General features: G+C 30.1%; 1 protein-coding gene across 2 annotated transcripts; it reads right to left on the reverse strand.

Annotated features, from left to right (window-relative positions):
• Positions 1-3,340: 3,340 nt before the first annotated feature.
• On the reverse strand, positions 3,341-9,048 carry LOC143240360 (large ribosomal subunit protein uL30-like). 2 transcript variants are annotated; one of them, XM_076482675.1, is made up of 6 exons: positions 9,003-9,048; positions 7,326-7,431; positions 6,775-6,941; positions 5,631-5,768; positions 4,537-4,646; positions 3,341-3,674 (listed from the first exon to the last, which is right to left on the reverse strand). In XM_076482675.1, coding segments are annotated over exons 1-6 (732 nt in total). In that variant the 5' UTR covers positions 9,005-9,048; the 3' UTR covers positions 3,341-3,465. The 2 variants fall into 2 exon arrangements, with proteins under 2 accessions (XP_076338790.1, XP_076338789.1); XM_076482674.1 differs by having other exon boundaries at positions 8,705-9,009.
• Positions 9,049-12,713: the final 3,665 nt, after the last annotated feature.

Raw genomic sequence — 12,713 nt, forward strand, 5'->3', positions numbered from 1 at the left:
ATTAATGTTTAACAAATCTACATAAAGGTCGTTTGAGCTTTAGGTTTTCCGTATAATTTTATACTAACCTAAAACTTTCGTTTCTATACATTACAATTCAACAGAATGATTCAGGTTTTTATGTTAATTTACTTTCATGAACAGATACACATGGATCTTTATTATAATTGCAAAACGTTTATACAAGAATATTTTAAATCCCCCGTTACCACCACCACCACCATCAATGGTTCAGCGGTAAATCTGCAAACTTACAATGCTAAAATTCGGGTTTCGATACTCGTGATGGCACATTATGTAACTTTGCATATAACGACAGTCAAACTTTTAAACATAACCTTATCAGGGTGTTAAGGACTCGAACATATAAAGCTTACAGTAATTTTCTTTAAACATGTGTTATTAAACAATATTCAGGTGTTTGGAATGAATGTCTTTTTTTTTTTTCCTGTTACAGATACTGACAAAATGGAAAGCAATTAATAAGTAATCTAATAATATCAATATGTTTTTTCCAGTTCGAGTAATTTCATCTGTTTTATCCATTCTGACTACAATACAGTAATGTATTGTCTGGTAGTCAGTCAATAGATACTAAAGTGACGCTACATAACAGACACCAGTGACGCCAGTAAAACGTGTGCGTGCCGTGAATCACGAGAACAATTATGTACTCTGTGGGCTACAACACAGCATGACATATGAGTTACAAAAGCAACAAACAAAAATTGTTACACTTAATTTTAGCTTTATTTGCTCTTGAAATAGAACACTTTCAAGAAACTTAATATGAAATAGAACACTTACAAAAGTACTTTGTATACGTTCGATAGTTTTTTTTTAATTTCTTTATTTATGTAGCAAATACTTTTTATGAAATAAAATTATTTAATGAAGCCTATCTTGAAATACTGCCTGAGGTATGTGTGTGCAAACTCCTTTTGATTCAAGGACAAAATTATTAAAATGTTGAATTTCTGGACGTCTATAAATATAAATGACTTATCTACTTGGAGGAATTGAGTCCACTACAAGCTATTTTCAGCAAAGGGTTATAGGACGTCACACTTCTTCCACCTACATGTATTTTTTTATTCACGTAACTTACCTTACGTTATGTGACTATGATACATGCACAACTAGATGACAGGATGTGACCGATAAACCATAAAATATAAATTTAGGCACAGTTGAATTTCAAAGGCGAACTTTAAAGAAAGTATTTATTAAACAAGTAACGGTTAAGATAATTTTATATGATTAAACATGAAGACAACATTAGAATTTTAAAGCACTCTACAACTCCTTTCAATGTGGCATTAAGCAACTATTACACAAGTTTAGCGCCGATAATTTATATTATATCCGTCCTGGCCTAATTATAAAGTTATTTTTTCAACATTTCTGGTAACTTATTAGGCAAATCAAATACTAATATAATACTTTTAATAAAAGATTAGTTTTATTTTGTTATTTAAAAATACTTTTTCATAAATTTTAAATTTTATTTAATAATATCAGTGAAGCTTTCTGTACTCCAATATATATGAATTTATTGTGATGGTTATAAATAAGTCAATAGCAAAGGTATAGGACGGTTGGTCCGATATCTCTGGATGAAAATCTTCGTAATGCTAATTAACCTCCTTCTATTAAGCTCGACAGTATCGTACTTCAGTTACTTCCAGAGGTGAGTTTGACTGACCTTTTAGCCTTTAAAAAAAAATTAAAAACAAAAAAACCTGTGGGTTTTTATTTAGAAGTTTGAAAATTAAAAAAAAATTAATCATAAACTTTTGACATCACCCTCAACTATTGTAACAAATTTATCTTATTATATTATCTAAGAAACATTAAAATCTGGTATGAAGACGATTACAGTATTGCCAGAACAAGTTACAAACTTAGTCCTAACTTTAAATATGTTTAAATAACAGTCATCCCCAAGAAGGACAAAAGTAGAAATTAAATACAACCTGTATCTATTTAGAATTTCCCCCTGTTTTAAACTCTTTCAAATCGCTGGCTTTCACTTGTTTTATCAACAACACATTCATTAAGCTGTTTTGTTGTTTTACAAAAATGCGTTAATTGAAACCTAAATTACATTTTCCATATCTTAAACTTGTTTACTCTGCTATTGTTATTACATTTCAATTTAGGCTTGACACGGTCAGGTGGATAGGTTGCTCGACTCGTAATATGAAGGTCACGGCTTCGAAATCCCATGACACCAAAGATGCTCGTCCTTCCACGATTCGCTTGTATAAGAATAGCGCAGGAGTTGGCAGTCTTTCACTGCTAAATTAGGAAGGGTTAGCACAGTTAGCCCTCGTGTAGCATTGCGCAAAATTAAAAAAACAAACACTATTTTGTACGAAAAAAAATCTTTAGCCAACCGTTCTTTTAAATAATTTTGTAAACTTCATACGACCACCCTTTAACCTGTTAACCTTTCTTAGATGGAGAGACAAAAACTGTAATAAATATTTTGAGTGACGTTTTTAACTGGCAATTTATGAGATAGTTAACTGTTTTGATTTTTTTTATAAACCTTTTATAATTAATATTAGATTTAACATTAGTTACAGAATGTTACCTCAATGATTTGAGCATTTAGTGATGCAGTTTTCAAGTTATACAGTTTGTCAGATTCCTTTCCTTATATATTCTGGCAAACGTATCTTTAAATATATATATACTAGCTGGAGTACCTGTCCTCTGAATGAAAGTTATGGAAATTCATGATTAATGAAAGGTTATCTGAGGGCATGAAAAGTTCCTTCCCCTAGATGAAATTTGAAAAAATGCCCATAAAAACTGCAAAACACAAAATGTGAAACCTCAAGTATGGATCTCTGCATGGACACAACAAAACCTTCATACCAGTTCTGGTGAAGATCCTTCTATAGGGAGTGAAGTAATGACCTCCCCAGACCTAGTGAACCTTCATTGCCACCATGAATAGTAGTTGTATGGACATACCACAGATATTACTACTGTATTTACATAGATTTAGCATAAGTGCTTTCTTTAAACGATAAAAGCAATGGTTAAGAATGTGACAATTATATGTATCGATTTGTACATTTTGAAAATACATTTTCTTATTTTGTTGTTAAAAAATAACACGGAATTTAACAAGCTTCACTGTAGTGACTTCCAACTAGCGTTTAAGGTTTCATCTTAACTACAAAATTTCATGTTTCATTTCAGCTCAAATAAATAGTAAATTGATATTTTTATGATTTAGGAAAACAAAAAAACTGTACATTAAAAAACAACAACAACTGAATATAAAAATATTTTGTTGTTAAATGAATACACAAAGGTTAATTAATTATAGTAATACATCACTTTATTGAAGTGTTACGAATACATCACCTGATCCAGACTTAAGTGGAAGAAACTACATGTATGACTGTTATACGATCGTTTTTATTTCTCTATACAAAACAAAAATATTTAAATCATTTTTCTCAGTAATTCATTAATTTTAATGTCTCGATTTCCGTAGTCTCCCCCATCAGTAAACCGTAGAGATTTCTTGGTCCAACCATTTTTTGGAGGGTTCAACCTGAACTTCCACAGGAAATTTGCTACTTTCTTGAAGTGAGGGCCAACAGTATACAACTGATGAAATAAGTCTTCCAAGCACAAAATACCATAGTTTCCTTAAAAGTAAGAAATTAGTTTTATAATGATTCTTCCAAGCACAAAATACCATAGTTTCCTTAAAAGTAAGAAATTAGTTTTATAATGATGATTGCAGTTGTTTCAAATAAAATATATCAAACTACTAGTGAAATATGCAAGTCTAGTTTGTTTTTTATTAGCTAGATATTTGAATAATATAAATCATCCTTATAACAGACAATTTCCTGCTCTTTTGTTTTGTTTTTTTCAATAATAAAATAAATATGTAACATTACAGTAATATAAATAAATGTCAAAATTCAAACTCATGTGTAAAACATCAAATGTAACATGAAGGAACTAATTATGGAAACACTTGATACACATATAATCAACAAGATAGTGGATTTATTAATTGTAATTTACCACATAAAATCAAGAAAAAACTTAAGTTTCACACAAAACATTTGCTTTACATAGATCATTACACAAAACAACTTAAGAATAGAATGAGATAAAAACATTGTTTTAATTTGAACACTGTGTGAGAAACTTGTGTTTAAATTTAGAGTAATTAAATTTGTGTATATATAGACACATAAGTACCTAAACTATGGGATAACAATTACCTATGCCCTTCACCAGAAATAACTTGATAGAAATCAAACAGTTAAAATTAACTTTCTTATATAAAATACTTTCTTTGCTATAGTCGGCTGTTTTAGCACACCCCCCAACAAGTTTAAAACAGACAGTCACATTAACATGTATAAAAATTACTCTTAGTTCTTGCCATTCACACACTGTTAATGTATTTTGTTTACATAGTTTAATTTTCATAAATATAAAATACAAAGGTAAATTATTGTTTGCTCAAATAAAAAACTATCCACAAGTCACCTAGTCTCTCTTCTATAAAAGAGTTGTCCGATAACGGGACACGCTTACCAGCTGCCCGACCATACCCTCTCTTGTAGATTAGTTCTCGTACAGTTTTTAGATTTGGATACCTGGAAGAAACAAACCTGATGAATTTCCATGCAAACTAAACCTTGAACTGTCAAATACTTCATTATTACTAACACATCATATTTATTACACATTTAATAAACTGGCAAATTAGCACTAATGTTCAGATCATTTCAACTGTAGTGGAATAGCTATCTAGAATGCAATTCTCAATATTTTGGTCTAATGGCTCTGTTAAAGTAGTCCATGAAAAAAGTGGTACAGTGTATAGAACTCATCGTGGTCCAAGGAGATGAAATTTGGTTGGCACAAACAAACGTTTGAGAACCACAAACTTAGTTTAATAAGTGTATTGTTCTGTAATAGAATAAGTTATTTCTTTACTATATAAAGTTATCTATCTTTATGGAAGGAAAAGGTTAAAACAAGGCAGAATTAGAGTTTATGAATGAAGAAAAATCAGAATATATGATTCAGGTTTTGTTAATACTTCAAAAAAAAGGTGACAACATTTGAAAAGTTTTCTCTGTGCTTGTATCTTTATTTAACAAAGAGTTTTTGTGGTCAGAATTATAAAAAAGTTAAAATACAGGAAGAATAAGATGATAGAGTAAAGGGTTAGTAACTGGGAGAGATTTCTGTTGGGAAGATAACAGCTTTTAGTAGTAGTAGTAGTAGATTGTATTTTTATCTGAAAAATACAGTGCTAAAAGTTATGAAGTCTGGGTTAGCTGAGACTAATTTCTTATTTTTCATGTAAGATACCTCATTCATCATAACAAAATTATGTAACAGATAGTGTTACACAGGGATAAAATCAAACAAAGAACCATGTCACAAGTAGTGTTACATGGGTAAAATTAAACAAAGAATCATGCCACAAGTTGTGTTACACAGGGATAACATCAAAGAATCATGCCACAAGTGGTGTTACACAGGTAAAATCAAACAAAGAACCATGTCACAGTTTGTGTTTCACAAGGTAAGATCAGACAATTGATTTACACAGGGGTAACAAAACCTACCCCCAAGTAACAAAGGGTTCAATAACTTTTAGTAACTGGAGCATAGCTTCATTCATCTCCACAAAAACTCCAATGTTTATAGTTCGTAACTTCAACAGGTCAAGGATTTTACAAGTTCGGGAAGAAACACCATCTGATCTAAAATAGAAATATACCAGACATAAAGTTTGAAGATATCACATTCTTATATAAGAAACTTTAAAACTAGATAAGATTCATTAGATTACTAAATAAACACATTATATCTATCTCAATATTCAATAACTATATTAAAGTCATTTGCCTAATTTTATATTTTGTTTTGTATGTCCATTTTAATTCCAGAAAACTTTGCTACCAAACACATAAATACAAATATAATAAACTGTATACACTAAGATATTAAACTGTTTTTAAACATTCAGCTAGTATACTAATAAAGGAAAATGCTGTCATATTACAAGTGAGGCCAAGAAAATGCAACTCTTAAACACCTGAATAAGTCAATTAACACACATGTTGAACAGTTTATTTTACTGTACTGAAAAAAAACAAAAAAACTTTGTGAACTTACTTGATACTTGTGATGAAGTTTTTACAGATTAACAGGTACATTATGAAGATAACTTATTTACCATATTAAAATTAGAAGTAACTAGATTTTTTTAAATTCTTTATTAGAAAGTTTCACTTTCTTTCCCCGTTCAAGCAGTTACTAAAGGCAATAAGGGCTAATATACAAACAGCCCAAAACAAAAAGCAAGAATTCTGGGACCTTTAAAGAAATTAAAGTTATAAATTTAGCAGAAGTTAATCAAAAAACATCATTTTCTTCTAGCAACATATCACCAAGCTAAGCCTTCATGAGACTTTTTAATTTCTACTTGATTCTAGACTTAACTAAAAGCCATGCTGGTTTACATAGAAACTTTTATTATGGGTTTGGATCACTAGCCTATGATATTTCAAATATTTAATTATGTTACATCAACAGTGATAATGTAAAATCAATAAAATTATTTTAAAAAACATTTGTGTTTAAACTTTGTTAACCCTACACAACAAGCAATTGTGAATTAGGTAATTTTAAAAAAGAAATAGAAAGTACTCTCGCATACAATGTACTGTAAATTAACTATTTAACAATAAATAGTAACAGTTCTACCCTCTAATACGAATGATGAATCCCAGCCGATGTTCTGTTGCAAAGTCAAATTTCGCTGGACATCTCATTACCCATTTCAAACGTTTATTGTCTCGTTCTACACGTCTGTACTCTTTAACAAATTTTTCAGCACTTTTAAATCCCCCTTTCTTTCTTTGCCTTTGTTTCTGTATGATTTTGGAGGGGGAAAAAATCACTAATTAATAAAAAGAATTTTCATATAAATTAATTTATAGTAAGCTATACTTTTATTTTCTGGCTCAGTAATAATGCATTCCATAGTAAAGTACATTTTATGTAAATACAAAACACTATTGACTAATTCATATGAAAACTTAAATAAAACATTTTACTTAACAGAGGTTTACATTCTTCATCATCTTAAGTTTCTGTTGCTATTATTTGACAAACAGAAATGTTTAACTTGAGAAAAGGAGGTCTGACTCCCTAAAGAAAAGGGGTTTAAATATTACATATAATCTCCACTATACAACTTTTCAAACTTTATGCACAGTTAACATTAAAGTGATCCTGGACAAATACAACTTCACCTTTCTTTCCCTCACTGCATTTTGAATAGCTTTGGCTCTTTCTTCTGCTCTTTTCTTTCTTTTCTTCAGCAAAGTCTCTGATACTAATGTGAGGGGTTTATTTTCCCTAAAAAGAAATTTAAAATAAGAACAACTTGAAAGCTAATAGACACGAATGTTTCACTTGTAAGGATACTTAAAAACACTTTTAAACAATTAATTAGTATGAGGAAAACTAAACAGTCTAATTTCTTCATATATATATTTTTTATTTTAAAATAAATTTGAATATTAACATTCACTAAAAGTACTGTTTCCAATTATTTTATAATCAATTGTAGGAGCAACATTTGTACTTTGGGTGTGAAACATTATTTTTATTGAGTTATTTAATATCTGAATTCACAAAGTTTATCAGATATAAAGGCAGTCGCTGTATATTTATAGTAATTAAAAAAGTTAAGTGGCCCGCTTAGACTACTACATGAGGTTAGGTATGTAGAGTTCTGAATGATTACAATGACTGTGTAGAGATTAAGTCTACTCCACAACACACAATATCCACTAAACACCTTAAGTACAAAAATCACTTCTAGTTGAATGATCTAATCAGAAACTACAAACCTATCTGCTTATCTGGTAAGAGACACCACATCCAGAGATTATTTCAAAAGCTGGGTACTGGTGAAAAGTATTAAAACAAGGTGACAGCACAGGTACTCTTAAGTGTCTTTAAAGAAATTCATATGCACAAAAACACTACTGTCTGAGATGCAGCTGTAAGGAATGACAGATAAATTCCCCAAAAACGTTTCCCTTTGCGATGTATAATACCAGCTGTATCCACCCTCATGCAGAGACATGATAGCATCATTGGTACCTCACTACTCTGACTTTCATCCTTGCAATTTTAACAAATCTTGAAACTTTTCCACATGTTACTTCTCGGTTATATTGGTTAAAACTGAATTAGATTTATCATCTACAAGTTATCAAAAGCAAATATGTTAAAAATTCTCTTTTATTTCTCAATTATTCAGCTACTCTAGATTAACAGTATGTTTCACTAAATAATTTGATTGAAAGCTACATGAATTAAAAAGGATTTTCAGAAATAATTCTGAATGACTACCAACACCAATTATGCCACCTAATCTGTGACCTGCATCCACTCAGCTAAATAATTCAATGTAATAAACCATTTTTTGTTTTTAAATAAGATCTCTTCTAAAAATGTGTTTTAAATTACCAGGTATTGTTTTGTTCATTGCTGCAGTGAGAAAAATAGCTTAAACTAACTAAAGATAATATCTCTCTAACAGGAAACTCCCATCAAATAAATATTTATTTTCAATCGTATTTTAGAAGAAATATTTACAAAACTTTTTAAAATTAATTACTTAATGTGAGGTTTCGTACTTCCAGTTTCAAAACCAGTGCATGTATGCGATACATATACTATAAATTTCACTCCAGCATTGTAATTGGTAAACATCTTACTCTTAGGCCTAATGAATAGTACAAGGGTTTATTAGTACTATTACTAATATCACCATTGAAAATATACTAAATAATATAATCGAAATAATATTTACAAATGATAAAAAGCAAAAAAAAATTAATATATATATATATATATACTGAATTACAGAATTAATTAAATACAGCAACACAAATACGTTATCAGTCAAAACTCACATTTTCTGTTATTTTGAAGCGCTACCTATGGATTAGAAATTTTAATGAGGCACGTCTTATAATAAAATATGTTATTCACACAAATATATGTATGTATATATATTTATTTCTTGCACAGTTTCATAACAGTTGTCTTTTTACTATTATAGCTGTAAAACTTGGATACATATTTAGTTAGGTGGTCTGCAGAAACTATATACGTACACACTTCAAGCATAAAATTTTGTGCGCAAAACTACAATGTGATGTTGATGTGAAATCTATTATTATGTGATTTTGTGTGTGTTTTCTTACAGCAGTGCCACATTAGCAGAATCGAGCCCCTGATTTTATCTGTTTTTATTTTAAATAGCACAGTTTTTCGAAACTGCTAACTCTTTTCATAAATGAACACGTACAGAACTTGAACCTGAAGAAAAATATTTTTCTAGTATTATAATGACAGATTGCATATTAATACAGCTTGGACTTCTTGGTTCATTCAGATTATGCTCAATTATTTTTTCATACGTTAGAATTTTATTAATGTATAAAATTAAGTTTAAAAATTAATAAATTACACGAAATACTTTTTTTTACTTTCACACACATTTTGAATTTTAAATTGAATATAAAGAAACTCGGGTCATCTAGTTATCAATTTGAAACACAAATGCTGAAACCAGGACGCATGTCAATCCGGTTTAATTAGTGTCAGTTTACACTAAAAATATTTCTATCTTCTCAAAACTTAAAGTAGAACACATACAAATCAAAATGGCGACAGAGGAGCAAAGACAGCAAATGTCTTTTTTAGTTTGTTTGTTTGTTGTTAAACCCAAAGTTACACAGTAGTTTATTTGTGCTACAATTTTCCACAGGTATCGAAACCAGATTTTTAACATTATAAGTCTTGAGACTTATCGCTGTGTCACATAGTCGAGAACGAACATTAGTTAATATTTACTATTTCACAATCATTTATTTGTATAGTAGTTTAATAATTTCTTCTCCTAGTGGCATAGCACAGATAGCACATCCTGTAGTACTGCCTTTGAAAACATAAAAGCCAGCTTTCTTAGGTTCTAATAGACTGCATACCTTACTTAAGGAGGCCCGCCATGGCCAGATAGTTAAGGCACTCGGCTCCTAATATGAGGGTCGCGGGTTCGATTTCCCGTCACACCAAATATGTTTGTCCTTTTAGTTGTGATGCCGTTATATTGTGACAATCAATCCCACTATTCGTTGATAAAAGAGTAGTCCAAGAGTTGGCGGTGGGTGATGATGACTAGGTGCCTTCCCTCTAGTCTAAAACTGTTAAACTAGGAACGGCTAGCGCAGATAGCCCTTGTCTAACTTTGCGTAAAACTCAAACCAAATCTTACTTAATGATAAAAAAATCAGTTTTTATTTAAAAAGAGACTCAGTTTTCGTGTTTTGCGATAAATATGTTTTGTAATTACATTTTTATGTAATTTGTTAGCATCATGGATTAACTTTAATAATAATGATTACAAAACCTTTACGTAGCGATGTATGAAAAAAGGTTGGCTGAAAAGTTAAAAATTAACAGCAAGGATTTCTTTAAACATTATAGGGTAAACAAAATTATAAAATAGGAGTAAGACCCATGAGGGGTGATAAAGGGAGGCTAGTATCTAATGATTATGAGTTTATTGGGTTATTAAATTTTGGTTATTTTTCGGTTTGTAGTGATGAAGATTTAAGCAGTATTCCACATTTTGGACAGCTGATAAATGGAAACGAGATTAAACAAGATGACTGTATTAATTTTGAGCTGTTTATGAAAAAAATGGGAATTTAAAAAGAGATAAGACTTCTGGGCCAGGTGGTATTTTCCCAAATGTTTTTAAGAAGGTTAAAGTCTGGATATGTGAGCTATTTACTTATATTTTTGTCAATCCTTGAATAGTAGGCAGGTATCAGAGGATTGGAAGTTAGCTAATGTAATTCCTCTTTTCAAGGAATGTGATAACTTTTTTTCCAGTAATTATAGACCCAGTAGTATTATATCAGTTGTGGGAAACGTTTTGGAAAGTCTGTTAAAAGATGCTTTGTAAAGTCATTTAACAAAGTTAAAAATATTATTGAATAGTCAACATGGTTTAACTAAAGGAAAATCTTGCCTTATAAATCTTTTGACATTCTATGAAAAAGTTATTGCTAATGCCAATTAAGGTGAAGGTGTAGATTTGGGGTATCATCTAAATTTTCCGAACGTGTTTGAGAAAGTAACACATAAAAAGCTTGTAAAAATATCTCTATGAGTGTGGGAGATAAGTTACCAAACTAGATAGAAGAGTCGTTGGATGGAAGAAAGCAGAGAGATGTTACGAATATAGTTCAGTTAAACAAAATTAATGTCACAAGTGGGGCAATTCAAGGCTCAGTCTTGAGATCATTGCTCCTTTTGCTTTACATGAATGACATAGATGAAAATTACTTAAATTTGCAGATGATATCAAGGTCTTAGATGTTGCTGGCTGCGAAGAGAATGCCGCTGATTTTCGAGAGGAATTAGATTATTTAGTGAAGTTAGACAAAGAAATGGCAGAGGGTTTTAATTATGATAAATGCAAGATACTGCATGTGGGTTATCACAGTTTGAATTATAAGTATAATTTGGATTGGAATAACCTCGACAGTGTAATGGAAGAAAGAGATATTGGTGTTATATTTGATCAGTCTCTAAAGCCATTCAACCAGTGTTACTAATGGTAAGTCACATATAATTTTAGGTTGTATCTACAAAAATATTGAATACAAATCTAAAGAGGCTATAAATTTATTGTACAGATTGCTTGAAATATTGTGTTCAATCTTGGGCTTATTACGTTACGAAAAGCATTAAATTGTTATAAAGAGTTCAGAGAAATGTTACTAGAATGGTGCCTGTGATGGAAAGGCTGTTATATAAAGAGAAGTTGAAATATCTCAAGTTGTTTTCTCTTAAACGAGTTAGGGAGATCTGATTGAAGTGTTTAAGATTGTAAAGGGAATTGATAGTTTTGATGCATCGTGTTGTTTCTTTTCTGGTTTAACAGTAAAAATAGTAGAACTAAGGGACAAATATAAATTTTAACAGGTTAGAGTCATGTTGAGGTAATTTTGCTAACAGGGTAGTTGGCCTTTTGAATGGGTAGCATTAGGATGTTGTGGAGAAAGTAAATTTAAGTGTGTTTAAGAAACAAACTTGATAAGTATATGAATGATAAAGGATGACTTTAAGATTATTATTTTTTAATTTAGTTTAGAGGATGGAGCAACAGATAGTGACCAATAGGTCCCATGCTGTTCCAAAACGTTATGTTATAAACCTTTTCTTATTTAGTTGTTTATAAATATCCATATATTTCTTTATTTTCGTTATATATTTATCAACTTATTTGTATACAAGGGTTCACCACAAATATTTTTCTTAAATAGAACTAAATCAAGTGAGTAGAGAACAAGTGATTGAAATACAAATTCTAAACTGTAGAAGATGAACAGCTTTTCAGTGTATATATATTTTAATATTTAATTAGTCATGTTTCAGTCTGCATGAAGAAATGGATTAACTTTAAATTATATACTTTATCATAACACATTTATGTTGGTTTAAGTGTCGTTAATTAAATATTCAGATATATTTCTAATCTCCCGCTTTTTATAATTTATTCAATAGAATATTCGCCATATCTATAAAATGTACTAAAAAGTAATAAA

Source organism: Tachypleus tridentatus, chromosome 13 (genome assembly GCF_004210375.1).
Source record: "Tachypleus tridentatus isolate NWPU-2018 chromosome 13, ASM421037v1, whole genome shotgun sequence".
NCBI classification, from domain to species: domain Eukaryota; kingdom Metazoa; phylum Arthropoda; class Merostomata; order Xiphosura; family Limulidae; genus Tachypleus; species Tachypleus tridentatus.

Bases quoted from the DNA above. Each gene is read 5' to 3' on its own strand.
- LOC143240360 (XM_076482674.1), bottom strand. From the start codon at position 8,799: ATGTTTACCAATTACAATGCTGGAGTGAAATTTATAGTATATGTATCG. The intron at 7,432-8,704 runs GTAATTAATTTT...ATTTCTTTTTAG, and splicing joins AGTACGAAACCTCACATTAA to GGAAAATAAACCCCTCACAT. The intron at 5,769-6,774 runs GTAGAACTGTTA...TTTCTATTTTAG, and splicing joins TTCATCATTCGTATTAGAGG to ATCAGATGGTGTTTCTTCCC.